Genomic DNA, 27,646 nt, shown 5'->3' on the forward strand with positions numbered 1-27,646 from the left:
TGTCAGTTGCAATACAGAAATTGGATCCAAGTGGTTGTCAGAGGCAGTTGCTAACTGGGGGAAGCACGCCTGATCCAGGTGGGACCCCCCCTCCTCTGGAGGGGATGACCTCCAGTGTCCAGCCAAAGCGATTTGCAAATTAACTAAACAAGCATGGGCACCAGGAGGAACGCTCAGCGGGGCTCGGGAGGATGTGTCTGCCGGGTGGCTTGGTAGGAGCTGCGGGACACTATTTTTGGGAAACCAGGAGGCCAGGGGGCCTCCGCAGACTCAGAGCTGGTGTCGTAGCCAGCCCTGGGGCTGTCCTCAGCACGGGCAGCATCCCCATTGCCCACCCCCTTGCAGCTCTGAAGAGGACAAGGAGAGGGCAAGGGGGGGGCCGGTGCCCGGTGCCACACACACCCCGGGGCACCCTGTCCCCACGCACTCCACGGCATCGGTGCAGGGACCGCGTGGGCTGGAGGGCCAGCGGCCCGGGGCCAGCACCGCAAACCTGCCACCACTGCTCTGAGCTGGTGCTGGTCAGTGGCTCAGCCTGGGTACCTTAGTCTTTTCCCAGATACTTCCTCATGATGCTGTTGACATCATCTTCCTTCCCTTCTGCCTCTGCCCGGTGGCTCGTCCCGCTGCTCTGGGTGCCGGCTTTGCTGCTGCATCCCTCCCCGTTCCCTCTCTGGGGCTGCGGCCGGCGCTTGATGCTGTCAGCGCTCCGAGAGGAGAGGAGGGAGCCAGAGGATGAGGAGGAGTCAGAGAGGTCCCCGGGGTCCTCCCGGGGGACTGGGCTGCGCTTGGCCATGCCCTTCGTCTCAGAGGATGCTGAGGTGCCCGCTATGGCCTCGTCCTCGAAGCGGACAGTGAGGGGCCGGTGGCCATCCTTTCTGTCCCTCCCGGGCTTGGCCAGGCTGCTGGTGGAGCGAGATTTGCGAATGGCTGGGAGGAAGTCGTCGAAGTCAACGTTGGTTCTCCTCTCGTAGTTGAGGGTGGGTATTCGCCAGCTGAAGGGGTCGCTCCCCTTCCCCTCGCCCAGCCCGTCGCTGGATGGCGAGCTCAGGAGCCCCGCAGAGCCCCTTCCCACCTCCACATCTTCCACCGACGGCTCCAGGTACCTTCTCCAGCAGCTCGGCTGCGGCATGCCCAGCACCTCCATCCCTGCAGCCGAAGAGCTTGGCCAGCGGCTGGAGCCGTCGAGGGTTTGCAGGAGGGAATCGTAGGAGCCAAACTTTGATGCTCTTTTCAGCACTGGAGAGCGTGCCGGCTCCGCTGGCTCCGAGGCCATGCTTCGCAGGCTGGAGGAGCGCATGAGGCTGGCGCCTGCTGCTTCACCTTCCCCTGGCCGATTCCCCTCCAGCTTCCCCAGGGAATCCTCCGCCACCGGGAAAGCCCTGCAACGACGCAGGCCTGCGGCACCGGTGGTGCGGTAAATAGGGAGGGGAGAGGTGTCACCCAGCACCGGGTGCCCTTGCTCCCGCTCCGCTACCCGCTGCCGCCGCAGCTCCTCCACATACTCGGAGAGAGCGGCCGACGAGCTGGGCACGGGCCCTGCTGACGGAGAGACCCCCCTCCTCCTCGGCACCGTCGGAGACAGCGGGCTGGGGAACCTCCGGTCCGGGGCGGGGGAGCCCCCCCGCCGCAGCACCAACGGGGACGTCTCTCCTATCCTATCCACAGGCTTTTTTGGGCTCTCCAGCTCCTCTTCGTCTGCGGGGAGTTTTCCGTATGCCCGTCTTCTAGCACCGAGCAAGGGACTCGCCATCCTCCCCAAATCCGCAGCATCGACAGACCTGGCAGCGCTCTGGGAAGAAGCCGGCCGGCTCGGTGCTGGCTCCTTCGTGTCTCTGCTCACCCTAAACAAGAGATACTGGTGTTAGTTTAAGCTGCAGGATTTCCAGTGACTGTAATATCAGTCGGCAATGACAAGGCTGAGCAGCGAAAAGCCGGTGTTGGCATGGTAGTCTCAGAATAAACTCCTGCTGCTGCATTGAGCAGTTGGGCAATGCCCAAAGATTTTGTTTTAAATAACTCTAGGTCAGCCAACCCGGCTAAATCCACAGTGTAGGGTGTGTGGCATGACTGACTTTAGCTCTACCAAACCAACATATACCTCCAAATGTCCTTTCTTCTTCACAGATTATAGCAATAAGTAGGATTTATTTTATTTCTGTCAAAGCCAAAGATTATTCACTAAAATTTTATGAAACCAGCTCGCAGAGCACCCCAAATGCATCTTAACGTTATTGCCCAGGCTGCTGCTGGGGGGGGGGAAATGACTGTGAACTGCAAGAGCCAAATAACACCTGGCTGGGGGCTGCTCGTTGAAGAGTGACTGACAGAAGTGATGTGTGGGGATGGGATCTCACCCTGCAAACAAGGAACTGATGCAGAAACCGTGTGGGCTCCACCTCTGCTCACTGAAGAGGAGCCACACCGGTCACTGTCACAGCAGAACACCATCCCCAGAAAACGCAGCCCTCACCCGGCAGGCTGATGGACAGTCTGCAGGGTTGGTTTAGCCAGAACACGGTGCCAGATTTGGAACGGTGTCAGCTCAGCAGAGGCAGCACGTTGCTCTTGCTACTAGGATTGCAGCTTGTGCAGAGTGCATATGTGAGGCAGCAGAAAGGATGCTGCTGCTGCTGCTGCTGCTGCTGCTGCTAATAATAATAATAATAATAATAATAATAATAATAATATGGCATGCCCCTCTGTGCTGAGAGCAGAGCAGCACACAGCAGGTCTGTTGCTGGGACCAGCACATGGTGCCAGCCTGCCAGGAGACGATGCCCGGGAGGAGCCTTGCCGGCCAGCTGGTTTTCCTGATTTAACTCCTGCTCCTCACCACAGGGCTGCAAGAGCTGCTCTGGGAACACTGTGGTGACACCATACCCACCCCTGCAGCGGCCACTCGCTGAGCAGGACAAGGACATGGTGGCAGCATGGCAGGAGCAGGGAATGGTCCTGCCTTCCCCCAAACCCTGCTTTTCCCTCCCCAAAGAATTCGATGGCACTGAGCACCCGCTCTGCTAGGACACGAGCTTGGGAGCATCTCCCTGGGCACCACGGGATGCTGATGCTGTGCACGTTCAGCTGCCAAAGCCCCTCTCAAGCGGCTGGACCCTGGCACGTGCAGGCTGCAGAAAGGGCTTCTCTGCACCAAGCCTGGCCGCTTCCTTGTGCAGCTGATGCACGGAGATGGGGAGGGGCTGCAATCACCAGTGGGCTCGGCGTCACTGGTGACACTAAGCCCCCGATGTGACACTACTCCCACTCCCCAAGCACCTCCATTGGTTTGAAGGGCTGAAAAACTGGATTTTCTGCCTGTCCCACTGTAGGGAAAAGCAAAGGGCCTCTTTGCCAGGACATGGCTGAAACAAAGCAGGCGCTCAGCAGAGCTGCGCCGTGTCTCTCCTCAGTACATCACTTTAGATCAACGATAGCCAGTTACTATCTATAGGCTGCTCGCGCGCAGCCGCTTGCCGGTGAGACGGGGAGCGTAGGCGCCTGCGAGCAATGCGTTTTGACAAAGGCTGCACCCAGTGCTGGCAGCTCCAGCATCACCAGTGGATTATCCCCACTCGCAGATACCCCCAGCATTGGTCAGCCAAGGGGGACCTGGAATTGGCCTTAATGTGAAGGCTGCCAGAATGTGAATTTGTCTGAGAAAGAAAGGAGGAGGGAAAAAGAGAGCGAAGAGTAAAGCGGCAGATCCTAAATATAAATACATCTCTGGGAGGCCAGCAGGCTTCGAGGTGTGGGAGCAGTGGTCAAGTTTTACATCACCGGTAATGAAGCATCCTGCCCCGGGAATGCTGGGGTTGCCATGGGAACAGGGTGAGAGCGCATCATCCAGCCACCGCGTGGGACCCGTTCGGACCAGGCTCTGCTGACCCGTGAAATAATTTACATGCCAAGATGGGCTGAAGACAAACTCCACGGCTGGCAAATGCAAGCGATTGCAGAAGAAATGGGGTAACGGAGCAGCTGTAGGTCCCCTGTGCCTGCCAGCACAGCCCAGCGCACAGGGGCACCTGCCAGGCCCCGGCACTCGCTGCCATGCCACGTGCCCGCAGCTCATAAAACAAGCCCAAACCGTTTGCTTATTCAATGCAAAATGAGTTAACCAAAGATTTAGTCTCCCTGAAACGCAGCAACCTCCAGGGCTACCCCATGCCACTGCACCTGATGTTGCTGAAGCGTCACAGCTGATTAATAGTTTGAGACATTTCGATAATGCTGGTTTTTAAGATCCTAAATTGCATCTTACCTAAATAGCTGCTGTAATCCTTCCATGAGAATTTGTACGGAAATTGCTCCAATCACTCTCTACGTTTCCAAATAATATTGTAAACTGACTGCTGCATGACCAGCTTTCATAAATTAAACAGCCAGCTTCAATATTTTTCTTTGGTTTTTAAGACTGAGATAAAAGTGAGCTGGAGAGGTAAGAAACACTAATGGACTGTGAACACGGACGGTTTACATGCTGCTCTTTATTGTCCTGTTCAGCATGACGGACAGTTACTATTTTTATGAAAATCTTTAGAGCCTGAAATGGACTGAAAGCTGCAAACACGGGATTGTTCCTCCAGCTCCTATGGCTAGTACAAGTCCGGCTGCTGAGGCCCCACAGCCCCCAGGATCCAAGCAGGGACCTCTGTGTAATGGGTCATCTCCTGCCCATGCTCTCCATGCCCTGGTTTTCAGCAGAAGATTTGAAGCCCAAGACCACTCCATCCATCCTTGTCCCTCCCAACAGTTCCTATTAATTGCATACATTAAGCAAAACCCAACCGCACACGCCAGGGAAAGAGCTGGTTCCCCCAGGGAAGCCACATCTCTCCGGACATGGCTCATCGGCCCGTGGTCGGTGAGTGCCATGCCGGCGGGTCGGTGCCAGGATCGTGGTGAGTTAACTCTGAGTAGCATCAGCTGCCTGGTGAGCGCATGCGGGGCTTGATTGGATTTTAAATGAAAATGCAAAAGCTCCTTGGGGATTACACTAGCAGCAAAAAGGCACCGCGCGGTGGGGAAACACTGCAGGGATTTCTCTGCTTTTGATGCTTTTCCTCTTGCTTTCCAGCATCTAAAATGCTCAGGTCCTTCCAGCAAAACCCATTACTGCTTCCCCTCCTAGGAAGTCAAAACATGCTTTGTCCACCTCTGGAGACCCTCCCACGGCGGCTCTGAGCTGTCGCCTACCCCGGCACCAGCCACCGCCACGGCGTGCCCCAGCGCGCGCGAGGGCAGCAGCCCCTGCTCCCGTGCCACGGGTGCACTGAAATCACACCTCCGTTTCAATTAATTACTTGCCGCAAAAGGAGCCTGAGGACCACAAGGTAATTTCTCCCATGCAACAGGTTTCTGACGGACCAAGCCCAGAGGCTGGAGCTGGTGCTGCCGCGTCCTGCCAGGCTGCCGTGGCTGGGGAGCCTGGGCTGCCATCCCCTGTCACCAGTCAAGCTGTGCCACTGCGGCTGCGCCCCACACCGCTGCACCAGCACCCCGTCCTCATCATTTGTTCTTTAACTGTACCTTGATGGCTACCAAAAAACCCCCACCCCAAAATCATGGCTAATCTTCTCTTGGCCATACTCAAGCCTCCTCACAAGGCAGGGCACAAGCATGAGATGGTCCCGTCCCATCCTGCAACATCCTCTGCTCGTCCATAAATCGCAGGCTAAGGGCTGATGTGCCGGCAATAACTCCGAGGGCTTGGAATAACCCTCGAGAGCCCTGGGCAGCCCCGGTGGTGGGTGATGCTGCAGGAGACAGGACCACGAGCACGCAACAGCCGCCAAGCAAAACAACGCTCCTTGCCTCGGCATCAGAGAAGATGATTTTCCCCAGCCAAAGGCAAAAGCAGGGCCTGACGCAGAACTCGGAAGGCATCTGTAGGCCAATACGGAGTTCTGCAATATGCCATTCACACCAAAGCAAATGACATACAACAATAATTAGTGAAGATTACATAGCAATTAACATGATTACAATTATGCTAGTTGAAATAATTTATACAATAAAATCCACACATGCACTGCAACACATGACCAGGGCTGAAAGTGTGGCTCTGACGCTCTTCCTGGTAGCTCATAAATAAAGCCAAGACAACTCCATTTCAGGGAGAGAAAAGATACTGGCCTAATTTCTGTCAGAAGAGGATTTTCTTGTCACGCCGTCATCTACAGAAGAGCTCCCAGTTTCCCATATAATGATTTGCTTTTGACACGATAATGTTTAAAAATAAATGTGTCGGATCCCCACCAGCCTTGGGACCTGGGCTCCTGATTTTGTGAACCGAAGCAGAAGGGGAAAGGATGCCAGGGTGATGCTGGGGCTGCGGATGCCGCAGTGCCATGGGATGTAGGAACCGAGGGGCAGGGTCCTGTGCTGCAGGTCTGTTCCCTGCCTGCACCTCAGGATCAGCCCCTCCATCGCAATGCAGCCCCAACCTGCCTGGCAAGGGACAGAATAAATACGTAAAGTTTTGAAATGGCTTCCTAAGAAAAAACCTGATAGTTTATTCCAGCTCTGCAATGTGCTGTATTTATTGAGGCTTAGCCCTGATGGCCAACATTTTGTACAAGCATTTAAATAGCAAAGAATTAAAGGAAACGTTAATCAAATCTCTCATTCCTGTACACTACTGATGGTAACAGCCTTCTATGCTTTCCTCTGGCTTTTGGCAGCTGTTTGTTCAGCAAATATCCCATATGTAGTGCTGAGAAGCGAATGCTAGGAAGATTCATTTTTCATTACTGGGTGCTTGTGTAAGACAAAGGAATCTTAATAAGGAAGAGCTCATTTCGCTGATCTCATTTTTATTACCTTACGAGTCTCATCGTCTGTTTGTTTGCATTTCATATAGCCTCCTCTCTAATATTTCCATCTTAGATTAGCTGAAGCCAAACACAGCTATGACACCAAGATTTGCAATTTGCCTCTTCATGACCCCCAAGACGGAGGCAGACTGTCACACTATTTCCAGGTCTAGGTACAAATTGCCTCTCACAATGGCCATGGTCAGTCCAGCCTACATACCTGCCCTTTTATTATAAATCCAGTGTATTTCAGCTCAGAAATAGGATATTAGCCATAACTCCTGATTTGCTACCATTCATTTATCATCCGAGTTGGGTCATGTGGGCCAAAGACTCCTAAGCAGTACTTAGGAATTACTTTACTGATGGGTGCTGGGGTGGGATGCGGGGTCCCAGCGAGCTCAGCCAGGCTCCCATCCATCACATCCCTGCAGGTCCCAGCCTTGCCCCAGCTGCTCTTAAACTCTGCCTTGTATCAGCAATGGACCACTTCAAACTTCTCCGACATACCCGAGGTGTCTGCTGGCAGGGGACTTGCTCTTCAGAAAATTAATTCTGGCAATAGTTATTTTACTGTACAAAGCAGGTGAATGCAGTGGGGACAGATATCACCAGAATCTGAGCAGGGAGCTTAATACTAATGTCTGCAATGAAATGGCAGTCTGCAAACCCTATCAAACTCTATCGGCTCAGAGCATCTCTCTATGGACCTGCATATGAACAGGGAGCCGGTGGGTGCCACAGCAAGCTGTGCTGAGCATCAGCCCGGCCCCCACCCTGGTTCTGGAAGGAATGGGGGGAAAAGCTGGGAAAATAGCGATGCATGTCCCGATACACGATCCCTGGGAAAGCAGTGCGGTAGTGCGGTGGGGAGGCCCCGAGTCAGAAGCTGCAGGCAGGGGTCCCACCAGGACTGCAGGCAAGGCTACTGCCAGCCCTGCCCACCCTGAATTCAGCTGGTCAGTCCTTCCACCTGTGTGCACTGCTGCCTGCCACCAGCGACCCATGGCAATCACGTTACAGATCATGTGTTATGCAAAAAAGCATGCTTTTGTTTGTTACAAAGCTATCGTTCTGCAGATCTCTGCATGCAAAATAGAGAAACCACCTTCCCTATGTGGGGATGATGCTCTCTGGAGCCACTTTGGCCCTGTGCTGCTCCCGGCCCCAGCACCCAAAGCTCCCACCTCTGCTCCATCTCTGCTCTCCAAAGCCTCGGAGGAGACCCGACGCCCTTCCCTGTCCCCACAACCTCCCTTCTGAGATGCAGCCACCAGACCCTGATTTACAAAACTCAACCCATGCAATTGTTTCACACATGAAACACAAAGAACTGGTTTGTCTGTGACCCTGCGGTGCCAGGGATGGCTGGAAAACAGAGGGTTTGTCTCTGGGATGGAGGATCTCCCGGTGAGGTGGCTCCAACTCCGGCTGGGCGCCTGGGCACCCTCCAAGCCCCAGGCAGCCCTGCTGCTCAGCACCTTAGGGCAGCTCCACGGGAGTCGAGCTGAGGCAGTTTGGCCATGCGAGTGCTTGGGCCACTCTCCAACTCCCTCACAGCCCATTAGCATTACCGTCAAAAATTAACATATTTTATATTAGAACAGTATAAATGCATACTGTTTCCTCAGCAGCAAAAGGCGAGCATATGGCATACAAATCCGCAAATAGGCTGCATCGCCTCTTTAAATTATCTCTAGAGAATACATCAAGGGATATTATACTGCTTGAAGCATGTTTTTGATGTAGCGACTTTCATCTAGCGTTTCACTGATCCTGGCGTGGCAACGACTACTTTCCTTGATTTGATGTTTTGACCTTAAATACCATGAATCCCCCCGAACTCCTTTCTGCACGTCCTGAAAGGAGCAGAGCTGAAGCGCCCACTGTCCCCAGGCCAGCTTCTGCAGCACCCCCTGATGAACCGCAGGGGTTTCCCTGTCCCCATGCAGCTGCAGGCATTGCAGCGGTGCCACTGTGGTGCTCCTCGCTGTGTGCCGTGGGATCGGTCACCCGTAAGGAGTGACTTTATTTTTCCCACGGGAAAGTAAAAGCCAAAGAGAGCACGTGGAAGCCTGTGAGGATATGCAGCAGTTTGGGATGCTCAGCTCTGCTGAGGGAGTTATGGGGTCCAACCTCCACGTTGTGTTCCCCCATTTGAGGGGCCACGAGCAGGCACAGCCCCTGGCAGCCAGCAGGCAGCGGCCAGAAGAGCAGGCAGCACCCGCCTCCGGGCTGCAGTGTCTGCCCATGCAGACCCTTGTGATGGGAGAGCCGCTGCTGGGGCTGACAGCTCTGCCTGCTGTCCTTGCCACCCTGACGGGGCAGGGTGCCCGCTGCCACTTTTCTGCACCTGAATGCTAGGAAACCAGCACTGCCTGCAGCCTACTTCTGCTTCTTGCACCTTTTTTTTTTTTTTTTTTTTTTAAATAAAAATACAGGCGGGTTTTAAATACCTTTGTGATGGCTTGCTCCTGCAAGATATTTTTCTACCCTCTGTGTATCTGCAAGATGCTGGAGCTGGTACCAAGCACCAGCGGTTTTCCTTGAGGAAAGCTGTGGCAGCTCCCCGTGCCAGGGGAGCAGCCGCACGTCTGTCACTGCCAGAGGCAGCCATGCCCGGGACAGGCTGGGGCCCCCTTACCTCGAGCCCTGGGTGCTGCGGCTGCCGACGGACTGCGCTGAGAGGCTCCCGGCCACGCTGGCACCCGCCAGGGAGGACCAGCCCACGGATGAACCCGGCCAGGACTTGATGCTCTCTGCGGGCTCCAGACTGAGCGTGGAGCCGATGCTGGAGCAGGCGTCCCTGTAGGGAGAGGAGAGACCCCGTTAGCTCCGCGAGCGCAGGCAGGAGGGCCGGCGGCACTGGGAAGGTGTCCTGGAGCACGTGTGAGGGTGAGGCTGGGCACAGACCAGGGGCTCCGTACGGCTCCAGCAACGGCAGCTCCAGCTGGTGCGCTCTGCTCTGGCTGTTTTATGGCACCGGCACAGACTGGATAAAACAAACCTGTCCAGGCAACCTGGTCCTTGTGCCATTGCTGCTGCCATTAACTATTTCCCTCATGCTTTTGTAAGTGCCCTGTAGCCGGTGGGCAGGAAAACATCTGCCCAGGGCTGCTGCCTGCAGCGCCCCAGGACTGGAACTGCAGTGACAGAGCCAGTGTGATCCCAGGTACCCCACTGTGCCCTACGCATCCCTGGGCTCCCCCGGGGCCAGAGCTACCCCTGCCACCTGCCGGGAACCTGCAGACCAGCTGCAGTGGATGAAATCCTCTAGGATCTCACTTCTCCTTCAAAGCCACAGATCAGCTTCATATTCTCAAAGTGTAGCCTGGAGGAGTGAGAGCATCCCACTGATTTAACAGCCAGAGCTCAAAGGGAAAGCGAGCGGCTCGATGGGCACAGGGGCACACAAAGCCAGTGCATCTGAAAGCCCATCTGCGCGCTGCCCTCGGCAGGCTGCGGGCAGCTGCTGGTCGATAACCCATCACACAACCAGGCGCAGGGTCCTGCCCGTCGGCCGGCAGCTCCCCAGGGCTCACTCACGTCTCTCTCCTGGAGCAGAGTGACTCCTGCGCCGTCTGCACGCTGCAAGGGACAAAAAGAGAGAGTCAGCTGCGGCGCTGCCGATGGCTCCTGCAGCCTCCTCAAAGCCACCGTGCAAGAAAAAACCTTCCCAGCTAACGTAACGCCTCCGATGGCCCGAGCAGAGGTGCAGCCATGGCAGCAGTGGGGCTGTTCCCAGCACGCCGCATGGCTAAAGTCTTCCTCACCTGCTCCCTGCACCAGTCAGGCCTTGGGCTGCAAAAGGGACAGGAGTACACACACCCCCATCACAGAGGTGGGTGCTGCTGCAGCGTCTGTTGCATTTACACTCACAGAACACCTCTGGGATGCCTGCGCTGGCAAAGGGCAGGGAGCAAAATACACCACTTTTCCTGCACAGAGCAGCTGTGGACGTCCCTGCAGGGAAGCACTTCTCACCTCCCACTAAGGCGTCAATTGTATTGGAAATCACTTTTGTTTTACGAAGGAGCGAATTTCTGAGCTTATGGTTTCTATCTCACCCTGCCCTGGTTTAATCACTACTTAAAGAAAATCTCTTCTCACCACATGGTGACAAGCACATCTCTGCTTTTTTTTTTTTTAAATGCATTTATCTATTTTGTCTCCATTTGTCACAATGCCCCTTTAGCAGTGTAGCAGAGGGGAAAATTGGAGGGCTGTAGAAATAACACCTGAAAAATTCACTGGAATTTTTTTCCCATTTTTTTCTAGTAAAATCCTCTACCCAATCCACACAGCGTTACTGGTTCCTCCAGCCCCCATGGCTGATCAAAGTGCAGGATTTTCAATCAATAAACCCAGCACTGGGGCACCTGCTGACGCACAGCAGCACACCATGCTGCGAGGGACGGCAGCTTGCTCTGTGAATGGGGCTATTTTCACCCTTTTTGCTTACTTTAAGCTAGACCACACAGTACTATTTTAAGGGTGACACTTTTTCATGAAACCTTCCATTAACATGAAGTTCCTTGTCCACAAACATGTGCTGCTGCAGTGAAAACATGTGAGGATGCAGACGTGCAGCTACAGCCACCCTGGCATCGTCCTTGCACAGTGCAGCATCTTTCCCCACTACAAAGCACCTGAGACTGCCCCCCTGCAGCCCCCACAGCCCCCCGCAGCCCCCGGCGCTCCTCGCCTTACCTCTCAGCATCGCTCTCATCGCTGGACCGCAGCTCCTCCAGGGCCACCTGCAGATCGGCGATGCGCCGGATGGAGGTCCCCAGGTCAGCCTGCAAGACCTGCCGCACCGCCGCCAGCTCCGCCAGCTGCTGCTCCTGCGTGGATGGCACAGGGTCAGTGCCTGCACCCTGACACGGCACCCCGAACTGTGGAGCAGGCGAGCGAGGCGTCTGCTAAAGCTCCCCCCACCCCAGTGCTCCCTGTGCCCTGCCAGGGCTTGCTACCTGCTGCTGCACCCTGCTGCACATGCAATGGATTGTAAAATGCTAACTTCATCTTACACAGGAAAAGAAGGAAATGAAGCTGAACCCCTCTGGGACCGACCGATACCTCCCACAGTGGAAAAAGTCTCAGAGCAGATGAGCCAAAAATCCTGAGTACAGGGCAGAATGTAAGGAGCCACCAGCGATTCCCAAGCGGAAACAACTTAGCTCTGGGGAGGGGAGGGTGACCTTGGTTTTAGGCACATGGCTGCACCGGGGCATCATCAGGTTGTACAAACATCCTTCCCAGAGATAATTAGTAGAGAGTAATATCTTCCTGAGCCAGCCGGACCAGCGTGGGGGAAGCATATATGTGGCTTAGCCCAACATAGAGAATAAAACCTGGACAAGTAATAAAACAAACTTTGAAGAGAGAAATGGGCTTGAGCTGGCTTCAACCCACACCTCCCTTCCTGACAGCTGGGGATGCCCAGCACCATGGCGGTGAGGGTATGGAGACCGGGGACGGGCATCGCGACTATGTAGTGACTCGGGCGTATGTCGCAGTTGCTGTATTGTGCCCGTGCCGCGATTTCAGTAGACTGCTGTATCGCTCTGCTAAATCAAAATGTTACGCCAATATACCAGATGAGTAAATGTGATATTAAACATTAACACCCCCCCCCCCCCGCCCTCTGTGGAACATGTAAAAGCACCTGGTGTGAGCGCACCAAGTCCCTGCCAGGGACAGAGCAGGGCACAGACCATGGGGATGCTCCTGGGCCTTTTGGGGCTGCTCCTCCACTCACACCTACCATGCGCCTGCTTGGAAGCAAAGCCCTTTTCAGAACCGCTGGAGCTGATAAGAAAAACCAGAAACTCGATTCATAATTTCAACTACAGGGACAAAAAGCTGGATGAGCGGCACAACCCGATGGCTCCATGGACCCAGCATCACCCACGGACAGGCGGCCTCGCGGTGTGCCGAGGATGCCAACCCAACACTGCCCACCCGCTGCGGTTGAGCACCACCATCCATGCTCATCGGATTCCAAGTCCTTTCAGCTAGGAAGGAAATCATTGTGCTGTTTTCTAAACCGTCACACGGCAGAGAGAGGAGGAGAGTGAGCGTGAGCTGCAAATTCACCGTGATTGAGGCTGCCAGCTGTAAAATTGCCATCTCGGTGGTGACAAGGTGAGAGATGATTTGCAGCGCGGGCTGCGACAGGCCGCAGCGCAGGAGCCGGCAGACTGTCAGAGTAAATAATGAAAGCCCTGGGATCACCGGGTGCGCGGGCCCGGGGGGAAGAGCATTTCAGTTCATAAAAACATGCAAAGAAATATCCCAGTTCAGGCTGCACAGCATCACAGTTGCTTCTGGAAATGCGCTGGTATTGGTGAAAACCTGAATGCTGCCAAGAAGCTTTCTGAAACTCAGCGCTTCTGAGCCCTTTGCCTTCCTCCCAGCTGGGGCAAATGCAGAGGGTGGAAAGGACCTGTTTTGTTGTGGAGTGCTCCGAGTCGCGTGGGGATGGCCTACTGCCCAGGCAACAGAGATGCTCCCCACGCCGGGGCCAGCCCCACAAAGCGGCCAGGGGCTCAGGAAGGGGCACACAGTGAAACGCTGACCTCCGAGAGGAGAAAAGCCCAAGGGGAGCAAACCCCAAGCTTTGGCTGGCTACGTGCCTGTATTCAGCTATATACAACTGCAAGACCAGGCAGTAAAACAACTGCTAGATAAAGAGCTCAACCCTTCAAACAGCCTGATAAGAGTCTCTACTGAACCAGTTTCTCGGCTCCAGGATACGGCGCAAATTAAATATAGTTCAGTGGCTGCATTTAATTCCTTTCCTCTGTTCTGCTATTATTAACCTGACAGTGACTGGCAGAGAGGCAGCCAGGCACACAGTGGCGTGCACCCCTCCTGCCACCCTGGCCCCCCTTCCTCTGGCCACTGACAAATGAAATCTCCTGGGTGCAGCTGTGAGAGCAGCAAACAGCGTGTCCCAGTGCCTGGTGGGTTCCCCCCAGCTGGTGGGGTCCCCCCGGACCCCACTGCCTTCTGCAGGACAGCTGCGGGTGGGCTGAAAGCAACGGGACCACCATGGGGCTAATGCTGCTGAGCTGGGTCTCCAGCCCGGCTCCCCCACAGGGATGCCCCAGTCCCTGGGCACCCATGGTCTGCGGCACCCACTCTGTGTGGCAGGCAGGAGCCTCTGGAGGGGGCTGCGCAGGGCACCGGGGTGATTTTGCGGACTGCACGGCCATGGGCTTTACACGCTGTGGGTGACCTTGGGGTCCCCTGCCCACAAGCCACCCAAGAGGCAATTTGAACATAAGCCTGAAAATACCTGTTTCTTAATGAGAGTTGACACTGCTCAAGCAGATGTTAAAACAGGCCCCTTCCAGCAGAGGTACTATCACCACCGCCATCGCCCCAAGGTACCTAGGCTGACTGAATGCAGAGGAAAGCGGCAGTCACATTCAGAGAATAATCTGTGGCTGCTCCATGCTCACTCTCTGCCAAATGACTTGCACGAGCCTATGCAGAAAGTGAATTTTAGCTCTCGGGGCTCAAGCATTGCTGTAAAGTGAATTCTGGCGATATAAATCTGCAGCAAGATGTGGGGAAGAGAAACAGTACTGCTCGATTTCTGTGCCCTGTCTTTCAGCTTGGGCTCAGCCCATCTGCAGCTCCCAAGGATGCTGCAGCCAGTGAGGAAGAGAAGGAGGAGGAGGAGGCCAGCAGAGCTGTGGCCAGGCCAGGGGCAGAGCAAGGGAAAATGCTCCGAGTAAATGTGCTGCTCAGCATTTTGGGCTCAAATCAGTGCAAAATAGAAAGGCTTGTGCTTACAGAGCCACAGAGCAGCTACATCGATCAGCCCTGTGCTCACAATGACAGTGCTGTGGTGGGGAGGAAGCTGTGAACCCCACGTCCCACCTGTCCCAGCGCTCGATCCCGGATCTTGTGCACGGAGGCACTTTATGTTTTACTCTGTACCATGCAATCATCTCAAGGAAGGGAATAATTCTGTCAATATAATTAAATTTCAAATGCAAAAAAACTATCTTCATAATGCAAACTGACAAGAATGGTCCCAGCATCAGGCCACTGCTATCCCAGGGAGCTATCAGACACCTTTGACACACGTTGTTTCAATCTAAATGTAAATGCAAGAAGCATTTCCCTTTTAATACAGTAACTGCTCTGAGCTTTATATCCTCACTGAGGATGAACTGCCGAGTGTTGCTGGCTTTTTGTTCTCTCTGAGCAGAAAAGGGGGGAAAAAAGGGGGAGAATGTATTTATTGAGAAAAGTCATGACCCGCCTGCTCATGTGGCTCTGCCGAAGCAGGGGCACTGCCTGGGAGAGAAACACCACACAGAGCGGAGAGAGCGGTGGTGCACCCACAGCCGTGCCCTCTCCCCGTCCCTCTGGACCCCGGGGATGAGCCCGTCCTCCCCCACCCTGGGCACCAGCCAGGAGCCGAGGAAAAAACCTGGCTGCAGAGGCACCAGGTGATGGCCTCACTGCACCCCACCAGCACCTCCAGTCTCGGCAGAGCTCCACCTCGCCCGTGGACAAAGGGACCTGCTCTCCCCCTTCCCGGCTTCCCTGCACATTGGGACTTGGTGGCCACGGCTGGAGCCAGCCGGCCGCTGCCCTTCACCACACTTGAGACCACATACGATGCCGAACAAGAGGCTGCTGGGGACCAGAGCGATACGGCACACTGCGGCTGGACCTGGGGGGATGAAAGGTGACTTGCATGTCATTTTGCCTGCGTTATTCATTGTTAATGGCCCCTTATCAGAGCCCCTACGCTCCGGCTGGTGCTGCTGCTGCTGGGGAACCCGGATTGCTGGGGGAGCTGCAATCAGAGGAGCCACACTGACGAATGGGGCTTATAAGGCAACAACTGCCAGAGGAGTCAGTCCTTTCTACCTAATCGGGGAGGGGGTGAAGGCTGGAGCAGCTGCCCTCACACTGCACAATGCTGGGGAGTAAGGCACCAGTTTTCCAACTGTTTATGAGATTTCTTCTGCTACTTTTTACCCTCCACAGGGATCTAATATGCATTGCATGTCAAACTGATCCACAGGGGGATTTCATCCCCAACCACACACGTACACCTTAGCCGGGCTTCTCTTGCCAGCGCATGGCACACCAGGAGCAGTGCTGGGGCTGCCCCGTGGGAGCCCAGTGCCTCCCCAAAAGGTGTCCCGCAGATGGGGGTGCTGCTTGCTCAGAGTGGGAACCCCACAGACACCAGGCCAGGGGCCAGCACCAGAGCTGCTGGCCAGGAAGGGTCTGGGTGCAGGACTGCCCTGCTAAAGGGGTCCCCATCAGCCCTTGGAAGCACACTTCTCCCACAGAGAAGCAAGGATCATTGCCTTCTCCCTTGCAAAGCAGTAAATACCAGACTTGAAAGAAGCCCCGGTGCTCCTGAAAGGGCTACAGATACTGCCACAAACCAGAGATGGAACTAACGGTCCTTTGCTTCACATGTATGTTGATTTTTCATTGAAAAGCTCCACTAATTTCTCTCCTGCCTTGCAGCAGTTTGAAGCAGTCCTACCCTGTCCATCCTCCTGGCCAGCAAGAAACCTGCCCATGCACCCGGCCATGGCATGGGGAGCCTGGGGAGAGATAGGGACCTGGCACCAGCTGTGAGCCCAGGGAAAGCTTCCCAAACTGGGGCCGAGAGCACTTCTGCCATTAAACTCCAGTCCCCATTGGCACCGGCAGATCAGGCTCCTTCCACCAAACCAGTCAGTCACACACAGCAGAAACCAGCCTGACCAGCTCAGAACCTCCAGCTGATGTATATTTTATAATCAATAAATAAAATATACGCTCTGCCTGGTTTTGCATACATTTCCGAATTAGATTCTCCCATTCACAGCGTATAGGCAGACAGATTGCCCCAGAGCACAGTGCTCCCAAAACCCGAAGGCACCGGTCCGCTGGCAGGTCAAAAGCATTTATTTTAGAAGGCTGAGGTTAATTTCTGCTGACAGGGAGCCTGAATTAAAGGCTCTCTCAAGACAAGGGGGACAGGAGCTCTCTTGGCAACAGTCAGCATAAAGCAAATCCATGCTGAGATGCTGGTGCTCACAGTCCGGACTCCTGCCCTCGCCCGGGGGAGCTCACAGGAGGATGCTGCTGCACATCCATGCTGGAAAGACCCTGACAACATGAGTTAAACTGCAAAAAAAAAAATCAATTCCTACTGCAAGTATCACAGCCGAGTGCTCAGCAGCGGGTCTGGCCTGCCAGCCGCTTTTCCCTGCATTTCATACGGCCCCTCAGCACCCGTCTTGCCCAAAGCCCCTGCAGCCCCCAGACCACCCTCCCCTCTCACAGCACCACCCACTCTCACTGCAAGGACAGGTTGGAAATGAAGAGATTTGCTGCGAAGGGGAAATATCGCTGCAACTTCGTGGGTACCCAGACAAGAGAAAGCCGAGGGAGGGGTGGTGAGGACACAGCCCCCCGGCACCCCACTGCCAGCACGGCATGGCAGCAAGGCTGTCACCCAGCAGGCAGCCAGCACCGCGAAGGAAGAGGTCAAGACAAGCGTGGGCTCTGCACCAGGCAAGGACAGCCAGCAAAGACAGGAGGAGACGTGGGCTGGCAGCTCTCTGGGGGCTCCCCACTCCTGGGGGGGGGGGCTGCCCCACTCTGTCCCTGCGCAGCCGGCAGGCAAGACCCCACTGCCCACCGTCTCCCCGAGCATCGCTGGGGCTTCCTCCTGTGGTTCGCGAGCAGCCTTTTCCAACGGCCAGAAAAAGATGCTCCAGCCCTGGGCAGCCTGCCGTGCGAGGGGCACCAGCAGGCAGCTGGAGGTGATTCAGCCCCTGGCCAGAACCCACCTGGAAACAGGGGCAGAGGGGACATCTCTGCTGGCAGCTCCCTACCTCCTGCCCCTTCATCCCCCCCATGTCTCCACATCCTGGCTTCATTTTCATTGCTTCTCTGGAAAAGGATTTCTAAAACCTCTTTTTCTTAAGAGTTTCTTTTTCACCTAATTTTGTCTCAGAAGCATTTGAAGATAAGTTAAAAAGAGCTGAGCAAAAACAGTAGTGAAATAATTTATGGGACTCTAAAGGATGCCAAGGCAGGCACCGCAGAGCATCCAGCACCACGTCCTCGTCACTGTCTTTTATTTTTGTTTGTGGTTCTGCTGTCACAACATAACCTTTGCAAGCTCCCATCCACTCGAAGTGAAGTGTAATCTAATTAGTCCAATTTGGATTGCTTCTATTTGAATAATTTAGCGTACACCTGCAGTATTCATCAATCATTATTATTTTTAATTAAGTAATTAACTCGCAGGTTTTCAGAAAGTTTGGAGTGACAAAATTTCCATGGTTGAAGTCTGGAGTGAGACGGAGCAAGCGGTTCTTTCTGCACTCGCAAACACCGGTGTTACCGATAATTGGTGTGAGCAGCCACAAGCACTGATGATTTCCTGAAGAATTTACTTCTTTAATGGCAAACAAGAAATCACATGCCTGCTGTACAACAGGCCTAATTAGTGTGTACACGGTCGAGTTTTCACCCGCAGCTCCTGCATCACCCAACCTCACCTCTAAGGACTGGCTCCCTTTGATGATAATTGTCATTACACTTCGTCAAAGTCATTAGCTTTTAAAGAAAAGAGCAGTTTGGAAAGACCGGGAGCAGGCGGTGCTGGGGCCAAGGGCTGCGGAGACATCAGAGGGTTTGGCTGGGACCCTGCTGGGAGCTGTAGGTTTGCCTGGGTGGGAGTGTGGTATTCCCGGCTGGAGGCATAAACAGCTCCCACTTCACTTCTCAAGTTCACTGAAAGAGCCAAAAAATCTTTAAAGCTTGCAAATGAAAAAAAAAAAAAAAAAGGCACAAAAAACCAATGAAACAAAAAACAGAGATCAGGCTATAATGTGCTACAGCATGCTGGATTGCGTGGCAATAACAGGGCTGCTGCATTACAAGGGAGATCTGCCTTCATAAGAACCAGAAAAAAAGGTTGTTTACACTGTGACTCTCACCTTTTTTAAAAAAAAAAATTTGCGAAGAATATCTTCACACCTGTACTTCGGTTTTCAGTAAAAAAAGTTAATTATTATGCTGATGAATTTCACAGCTTCATTATAGAAACCTGATTTTAGGATAGCGCCTGCAAGCTCCCCCGGCGGTGTGCCCCAGCGGCGGGGGCTCGCGGGGGGTTTAGCGGAGTTGTCTGTCTGTACAGGGCAGCTGGAGGAGACGCAGCGAGTCTGGCTGGCTCCCTGGCACCCGTCTCTGCCAGCTGGGGCTTCATCCCAGCAGGATCAGCCCCTGCTTTTCCCTGGGCACCCCAGGAAGGTGCCCCGGCGCAGCCCACACGGGTGGGAGGCACCCAGCTCCCCGGGGCAGGGGGGACCCCGGGGCTCCTGCCTGCAGCTGAGCTCCCACTACAGAGCTCTCATCCCAGCCTCCGGCAGCCACTTGATTTCTCCCGTGAAATCCAAGCTGTACAGGCAGTTCAGCCACCGGCAGCACAGCCGTAGGTACCCCCTTACAGAAACATGAGCCTTTTTAAGCTTTTTAGTTATTACTTGGCACCTACTGAAAGAATTACTGTCTAAAATGCAAATTAGTCCATCCTGGCTTGTTAGTAGCTCGCATCTTCTGCCTCTGCTGCGGCAAACCCACAGGTAAGGAGGGAGACGCTCTGCCAGAAGCTCTGTGAAAACAGCCCCATAAAGGCAAGGCATGGGACAGGGTCCTCATGCAGCACCCCTGCCCCTGCCCAGGGCTTTTAGTGATGGCTGTGGACACCCAAAGCAGCTGAGATGAAGCCTCTTGCAAACACGCCCTTGCCTCCCTGATGCTCACGATGCACCATCTACCCATCTCCAGCATCATCTCCAGAGCACAGAAGCCAGGAGCCGTGCCCAGCACCCAGCACCATCCTGCCCTAACAGCAGCCTCAGGAGGGAAATCCCAGCCAGTGGCTGGTCCCAGCCACAGTGACGGCAGCTCGTTGCCCCACACAGCCCTGCCCCGCGCCTGCTCCCAGCCCCTGCTCCATCCTTCCCTGCACCGCAGCAGGCAGCTGCACCAGGGGACTCTCATATCGGGACAAGCATGAACGCGCCTGCATACACGATGAGTGAAGAGACCAGAGCTTGTTTTAAGCTCTCCAGGACTGAGTTGGAAATTTATCTCTCGCTTCTCGCTATGACTCAGTTTCTGCTGTGGCCCAAGGAGACCAGGCGGCTGGGTCTAGCCTGTCAAGCTCAAGGTGTCAGCATAGCAGCTGAGAAACGAGGAGCTGTTGCAGGCTGGGATCCAGATTTTATTGGAAGAGGAGCTACAGTTCCATGGAGGAAATCCAGTACATGCAACCAGAGCAAAGACAGAGACAACCAGGGCCAAGTACTACCCCCGGCGTTAGAAAACATGCCTCCCTTGCTGCGATGGCACCAGGCTTGGAAAGTGTTCAAACCCCATTCTTCTTACAAAATTCATAAGGCAGAGCCATCTGCCTGACAGCCAGCTCTCCAGCTCCCATCCGTGCTTCTTTCTGGATTTTCCCTGCTGCCCGTGAATGGCATGAGTCTGCCTCCCAACTGCCCAAAGCTGGGTCAAAAATGAGGGAGGGATGAAAATAGCTGTCCTGAGCCTGGCTGAAGGTGCGGGGACGGTGGGACAGGATTTTCAAGTGCCTCCGCCACTGATAAATATGAGCTGTGAGAATAAAATACCTTATATACAGGCACCAGCTCTTAGGACCCTTAGGAATCAAGATGGGATTTCTAACCCAATCTGTACAACGAATTTGTCCCTTCAATGCATCACTTAAACCCTGACAGTGCGTGGCAAGTCCACAACCTCACAACTGTTTATTTAAATAAATATAAAAAAAATTTGTTAGGTGCAGACCATGACTTAAGTAATGTTAAGTGAATAATTCATGCAGTATTTATAATTGATGGGGGATTTAACAGGAGCAGAGCCGTAAGTGGCTTTCTATTAACTATTGATGCTCTCCACCAGCCTCTTGACAAGCACGGCTGGGCTCTGCGATCACAGCTCTCCCGCGATGTTTTATTTAAGTGCTGTTAAGAGTACACATAATCTGGGGGAATGCCTCTGCTCCCAGGGAATGCCACAGCAGCCCCTGGCTCCCAACGTGGCCATGCCACAGTGGGCTCATGGAGCCCTGGTTCCCGCGGAACCATCACCCCGACCAGTCGCCTCATGGTGGTGGGGAGAAACCCAGGGCTGATGTGATGTGTCTGGAGGGGCTTACACACTGCGGGCCTTGCCTGGCTCCTTCCTCCTGCCCCGGCTGCAGCAGATGCCAGATAACCCCAAATGTCTGGGTGTCCGGATAAACCCAGACCCCTCAGTATTGGCTTGTGAGTTTGTCTGTTTATGGGTTTTTGTGACATATTCCAGGGATGTGCCTCTAAAATCCCTTTCAGTCTTTTTGCAGATTTCATTTGTGAGAACAGAAGCGTGATACGAAGGCCAAGTATCTTGCTATACACATCATTCACGTCCCCATATGAAACATTCAAAAAGCTTCTAAAAATATATGCATAAATACAAAAATACGGTTAAAAGAACCCACCCGTATCCTAACAGACAGCGCATCTGTGTTCCAAAACATCGCGTTTCTAACAAAGCTGCAATAAACACACAGTTATCATAGCAACTGAAGCCGTGTCTCGCTTGGCGCCCACAGGGAAAGCAGCAGGATCTGGCCCCGCGGTGGGTTGCTGCAAGCGCAGCAGGCAGCCCTGCTGCCCGGGATGCTGCCCAGCATGCCCGGGGCTGTGGGCACACAGGGCGCACCCAGCAGAGCCTCTCATTTTAAAATCTCATGACTCTGAAGAGCATCGATGGCTGCACAACTCCAGCCTAGAGGGGAGACTCGTTTCGTGCCCTGGGGGAGGATGTCCCAGCAGCCAGAGCCATGTGTGAGCACGTAGGATTCAGGCTGGCAGAGCAAGGACAAAGCCTGTGCACGGTGCAGGCAGGGGTTGTGGAATAATTCACACTAAAGCACCATTCCCTTCAGAAAGGCTGGCAGCCTCAGGGCAAAATAAATGCTGAAATCTCCTTGATTGTTAAATAAAAGATTATTGATAAAATAACTGCTTCTAATGTGGCTCCGCTGCCAGCAGAAATGCAATATCTTTCAATTATTGCTTGGAAGCAAGGCTTTCCTTTTGTTTACTGGAAAAAAACAACATGAAAAGAGATGCTCGTAAAAGACTGTAAAATGAAGGTGAATCTGTTTTCGCTGTACTCCAAATTTGGTTGGGGCTTTGAACACGCAGAGCAGGTTAGCTGCTTGTTGGCACTGTCTGATGACGCCGCGCCGCACGGGGGTTATTTGGCAAAGCCAGGAGCACCGCAAGGAGCTGGCGCTTGGGCTGAGCCCCAGCACACCGAGCCATGCGACCGGCTTTCGGCACATGGCGGGCTGGCAGGAGGACAGGGCATTTCCCCTGCACCGGGGGAACACGCAGCACCGCTGCGGTTCTGTCCGACACGAGGAAAACCAGCACAAGGTGGTGCAGGAATGACCTGAGCAACTTCTCAGCATTTCTTAGAGCCGAGCAGGCAAAGCGATCTCCTTCCTGGAACAAACTTCCCTGGACAAAAGAGGGACTGCCCAGGCTGCCAGCCCAGCCACGGAGGAATGAAACGCGAGGTGCCTCGATAACAGCTTCAGGTCAATGGTTTGGGGCTGCAGAGGGATGCAAAAGTAATTCGCTACCCCTCCGAGCGCTCCCCAGCTCCGAGCGCTCCCCAGCTCCGCTCGCCAAAGCCGAGACCAACACCCCAACATTAACAAGACCCAGGGCAGCTGTGGGGGAGCAGCCCAGGAAACACGGCTTACCTGCGTGGGGGCCAGCTAACAAGCAAATTGGCCAGCTCCATCTCCAAACACAGAGCACACAAAGCACCACACAGAAAATTACTTTTCTGGGACCCTCATGCCAATTGGCAGGTTACAGAGGGGTAACCTGCAGCAGCAGCAGCAGCAGCAGCAGCAACCCTCCCCTCCCCGTGGCCCTGGGGCCATGCAAGCTGCGGGGGCAGCACCCCCTTACCAGCTCCACACGCCGACGGCTGGACTCCAGCTCCCTCTGCACCAGCTCATCCATGTCAGCCTTCATCTCCTCCATCCTCCTCTGGTAGTACCTGGTGCTCTCCTTCTCCCGCGCCTCTGACTCGGCCGCCTTCTCCAGCTCCTCACCCATCTTTATGATGCTGTCTCGCAAGCGCAGTACCAGCACCTGAGGAGGAGGGTGTGAGGTGAAGCAAGGGAGATGGAGGTGAGGAGTTACGAAGCTCTCCAGGAGCATCAAGTGATGTGGACAGCACTCCCTCCACGACTCACACCACAGAGCCAGTCACTATTATTCTAATTATCAAGCATCACCCTGAAGCCTTGCAAGTGGCGGCAGCTGCCTGCAGTGGGTGCAGACCCCGGTGTCCCCAGCCCATCCCTGCGCCCACCTCTGCACCCACCACAACACATAGCACCATCCCCCAGGACTACATCACATCCCCCAGGGCTCCCACAGAGCCGGCTGCTGCTTTGGGGGCACAAGAGCATTCTCCTTTGCCCCCAGGCTGGGTTCGTTTGGGCAGCACGACTCGGGGGAAAGCGACAGTAAAAACATACCGTGGGGTGCCAGTAGATGTGCTGATTAACGGCAACAGTGAAATATTGCCATCGAGCCTGACATCCTGGCTTCTGGACGATGCCAGAGCAGAGGGATGCCTGTCAGAAAGGTGCTGTGATAGATGGGCTAAGCAGTCAGCACACACCGTGCTCTGTGTCCAGACACAAGGACTATATATTCCTCCAGGTGTTTATAGCACTGTTGGCTTTCAACAACCACCACAGTGAAGCAGGTATAGATAATGGCAGTGGCGTGAACTATATGGACTGCCCACAAGCACAGGAGAGCTGGCCAAAGACCCACCCTGTCCCTCCCCACCCCTTCCCGGGTGCTTCTTCCCCCAAAGCCAAGGCGGTGGCATCACTGCGCCAGCCTTTTCCAAGCAAGCTGCATCTCCCCGGGACTCCGCATCCCCTCTGCGAGCGGGGAAAAGGTGGTACCTCAAAGCGCTTCATCTGCACAGCCTGGAAGTCCAGCTGGCTCTCCAGGTCACGGATGCGGGCTTCCTGCCGACTGACGATGGAGCGCTCGGCTGGGCACTGCTCCAGGTGCGCCACTCTTGCCTGTGCTGCGTGCAGCTGGGAGAGGATGGGCTGCGTTAGCACTTCCCTGGCCCCTGACCCATGCAAACACCTCCCAGTCCCTTTGCAGATCCCCCACCTGTCCCTCGCCTTGGTGTGACATGCACCAAGGACTTCTCATGGCCCCTGAGGTGACAGGCCACTATGGAAAAGCATTGCCTTTGGTTTCCTGAAGGATTCCCTGCTGTTAATACCACACAGTAAATGCATGGCACGAACATGTATGTTTGAATGAAAAACATGCTGGCAAGATGATACATGTCTGGGTCTCTTTTGCTTTTCTTTTCTCGCAGACTCCTTGAGGACAGCAGGTGTGAAAATTCACAATTTCCCCCTGTGTGGAAAGCTGCCTGGACTGAGCTGTTTCTTCAGCCGTTACACTGAGATCTCCAAAGTAAACTGCCCTTTTAGTGATCCCGGCACAAGTTTGGTTCAGGTTTTGTGTTTGACCTAGAACTACGGGAATTTGTCTTCTTTTATCTGGCCTATCTCTAAATCACCACCTGCTCCACCTCAGAGGGAGCAAGTCCTGCTTCTGATTCCTGGGCAGCTTAGCTATGCTCCAGTAAAGCACTTAAATTAATGGGATTACTCATGTGTTGAAAATTAAATCCATGCACTCCAGGAGGGCCGGTGCAGCCGCAGAGGTGAGGCAGCGGAGCACCCACCAGCACCCACCCCAGGGTCAGCCCCATGCTGGCCACAGCACCAGCAGCTCAGGAAGGGAGGAGAGAGAAGTGAGGCTCTCCATCCCGAGACCCTTGCCAGGGAAAGCTTTGTCCAGCCCAAGACCATTGCCGGCAGAGCCCCGCAGCCTTTCCTGGCCCCATCCTGCCCGTAGGGTCAGGGCTGTGGGCATGCAGCAGGCAGGCAGTGGCTTCTGCACCATGCTGCTCTCAGGCACGCACAGCGCGTCAGGAAGAGGGGAGGAACCTGACCGTTTTACAAAGGAGAAATGGCTTGGTACCACCGGTGTATACTTGGACTAATTTCAGACAAGAACATGGCATCCATGAGTGACACCGGTGATGCACCAGGCACAGACATCAGAGGATACCTGGATGGCTCTCGCTTCTCAGCTCTGGGTGCTATGGGCTGGGGAGGAATTACCTTCTCCTGAAGGCTCTGCTTTTCTTTCTTCACATCTTCCACCTGTGTCTGCAGGTCCCGGATCTGAGCAATATCCGTTGCCGACTGCGGAAAGATTAAGCGCAGCAGTGGGAACAGACCCCAGGCCTCAGAGCAGCAGGCACACGCTGTGAAGAGCATGGTGCCGAAGGCTGGCTCATGCCTGCACCTCCTGCCACCAAAACAGCGAGTCACTCCCGCACTGGACTGAAGGAGCTTAATTCTCCTGACTCAATGCAACTTTCTTCATTTTTGAAACAAATATTTGTAGATCAGGAAAGAAACCATATTGTCAAGGTCATTTCTGTCCTCAGGGTCCTTTCAGATACAGACTCCCAGCTTTGTAACACGACTGCAAGGGGCACCAGACTGTGAATTGTCAGTCTCGCCAGCCTACCCCTGCTCCACTGGGAGCCTTGGGGTCCCTCAGCTCCAAGTACAATCCTTTGGGAGAGCCTGCCTTAGTCTGGATATTGCGCAGAAAGCCCCAGGGCTGTCTGTCAGCACTTTTTAAGCTCTGCATGAGAAAACAGCGAAGGAAAGAATAGAAAAGGATCCAGACGAGGATGCTATAGGATTTCCCAACTATTGAAATAAAAGCCGAGATATCTCTTGAAAGACGACTCAAAACTACGGGTGAGAGGAGCTGGAGCTGTGAGCTATCCTTTCCTCTCATCACAGCATCTGCTTCCTGGGGTCCCTGCCCTGCTGTGCACCGATGGGGACTCCCGCTTGCTCTCAGACGGGCTGCAGGTTTTCCCAAGCACCGTCCCAGGGAGGGAGATGCTGTCCAGCCTCCACTGCCCCGGCTCCTACCTGGGCAATTAGAGCCTTGTGCTTTTCCATGAGCTCGTTCAGGTCTTCCTGGTCCTCATCGATGCGTTTCAGGAGGTCGGCTCTCTCGTGCTGCAGCTGGTACAGCTGCTCGTCCACCTGCGGGAGGATCCACAGGGCCGCTGGCTCGCACATCCCTTGGGGGACCCACGGCACAGCACCGTCCGGACAATTGGGAATGCGCTGCCGCCAGCCTCCAACCCCGTGCTTCCACCGGGAGAGGCAAAGAGAGCTCCCGCGTATCTGCAGAGGGGGACTACAGCGTGCTGTGCCCTTCTAGTAATTTCATCCATCCATTAAACCACCTGGGGGCTGTTGTTCCCAAAGAGGCTGGGTGATTTAGTAAATACATTCAGTGACTTAGTAAATATGTTCGGTGATTTAGTAAATACGCTGATTAGTGCTGATTTAGTAAAAAAGCTGATTATTGCTCTCAAACACAAGGAGGTAGGACTGCACTGCTGCCCTCCCACCTCCCCTGTCCCGCTGCCTCTCCACGAACGCACCAGGGTCTTGTTTCTGCTGAGGGTCTCCAGCTCTGTATGTAAGGTCTCCAGCTCCAGGGCCGCTGTCTGCTGGGACTTCTGGGCCTCTGCGCACTTTGCTTCGCTCTCTTCCAACTGGGAAAAATTGGGGGAGATCATCATTAAAGGAGCAGAAACCACGTGCTGATTATGCTGTTCCCCTTGCCACACAGCCACGTCTATTTACACTTCACCCCCAGAGTATTTTCCCCTGCTAATGCACATGGAAACTCGACCTTTTAAAATCTGTGCTGCTCTTCAGCCCGTCTGCTCCTGGTTTACAGTGAAAACTTTTCCCTTCCCAGCTGGTGCAGCAGGGCGTCCTTGCCAGCTCCCGGCACACCTAACTGTGGATCCTAACACCACTGACTGTCCTGTTGAGTGCCGAAGCAAGCGCCTCGAACTGCACATCCCCCCCCTGCCTTGGCACTGCCGTGGTGAGGTAGAGCCGGCATCATTAATTTGCAAAATTATGTGAATTACATGTAATTTCTGATTAGAGCAATTCATGATTCAGAGTTTGCAAATGGGCTTTTCATGTGGCATAAATTGCATTTGCAAATATACATGAAATATCACATTTATAAATGCTAATTTGCTCTTGGTTTTTATAGCTCAGCCATTAAGACTACAATGATCTTAAATGGGCTGCAAACATCTGGAAGATGCAGCGTCATCCCAAAAACTCACACTGCCAGGACGGAGGAGTTTACGTAGGCTGTACCTGAACATCCAGTTCCTTCCCTTGCTCACTTGGGTTTCTTTCTTTTCCTTACGAAAACCAAAACAAAACCCCTCTGCTTGCTGCTCAGTTCCCGTGCCCGGTCCCTGTTCCCCTGCAGAGGATGCAGAGCTTCCAGGGGCAACAGAAGCCACTGCACACCACGAGAGAGTTTGAGCATTTTAGGCTATTTTCTCAAGGTTTACTTGTCTTTTTTTAACTCTCTCCCTCAAAAAAGGTGGCGGGGGGGGGGGGGGGGGATTATGAAGTACTATAACTGGAGCAATCCTCAGCTCATTTCCCTCAACCGTTTGGTGTGATTGAGACCTACTTGGAAAAGTTGAGCAGGTAATTTGCTTCCTCAGTGCCTAATCTGCAGAGGAAATGGAAGGCGTTTCTCCCTTAAAGTCAA

At 54.2% G+C, this 27,646-nt stretch overlaps 1 protein-coding gene across 1 annotated transcript in view; it reads right to left on the reverse strand.

Moving 5' to 3' along the window:
• Window positions 1-236: 236 nt before the first annotated feature.
• Window positions 237-27,646, reverse strand: part of MYO18B (myosin XVIIIB) — a 76,382-nt gene continuing 48,972 nt past the window's right edge. Inside the window, exons 34-42 of the mRNA XM_049805307.1 lie at window positions 26,496-26,609; window positions 25,972-26,088; window positions 25,138-25,221; window positions 23,887-24,024; window positions 22,868-23,053; window positions 11,526-11,659; window positions 10,362-10,403; window positions 9,460-9,621; window positions 237-1,844 (exon numbers count right to left, since the gene is read on the reverse strand). Of these exons, the coding sequence (XP_049661264.1) occupies window positions 545-1,844; window positions 9,460-9,621; window positions 10,362-10,403; window positions 11,526-11,659; window positions 22,868-23,053; window positions 23,887-24,024; window positions 25,138-25,221; window positions 25,972-26,088; window positions 26,496-26,609 (2,277 nt within the window). The 3' untranslated portion in view covers window positions 237-544. The remainder of the gene's footprint in view (window positions 1,845-9,459; window positions 9,622-10,361; window positions 10,404-11,525; window positions 11,660-22,867; window positions 23,054-23,886; window positions 24,025-25,137; window positions 25,222-25,971; window positions 26,089-26,495; window positions 26,610-27,646) is intronic.

The sequence above is a fragment of the Accipiter gentilis genome, chromosome 7 (genome assembly GCF_929443795.1).
Source record: "Accipiter gentilis chromosome 7, bAccGen1.1, whole genome shotgun sequence".
NCBI classification, from domain to species: Eukaryota; Metazoa; Chordata; class Aves; order Accipitriformes; family Accipitridae; genus Astur; species Astur gentilis.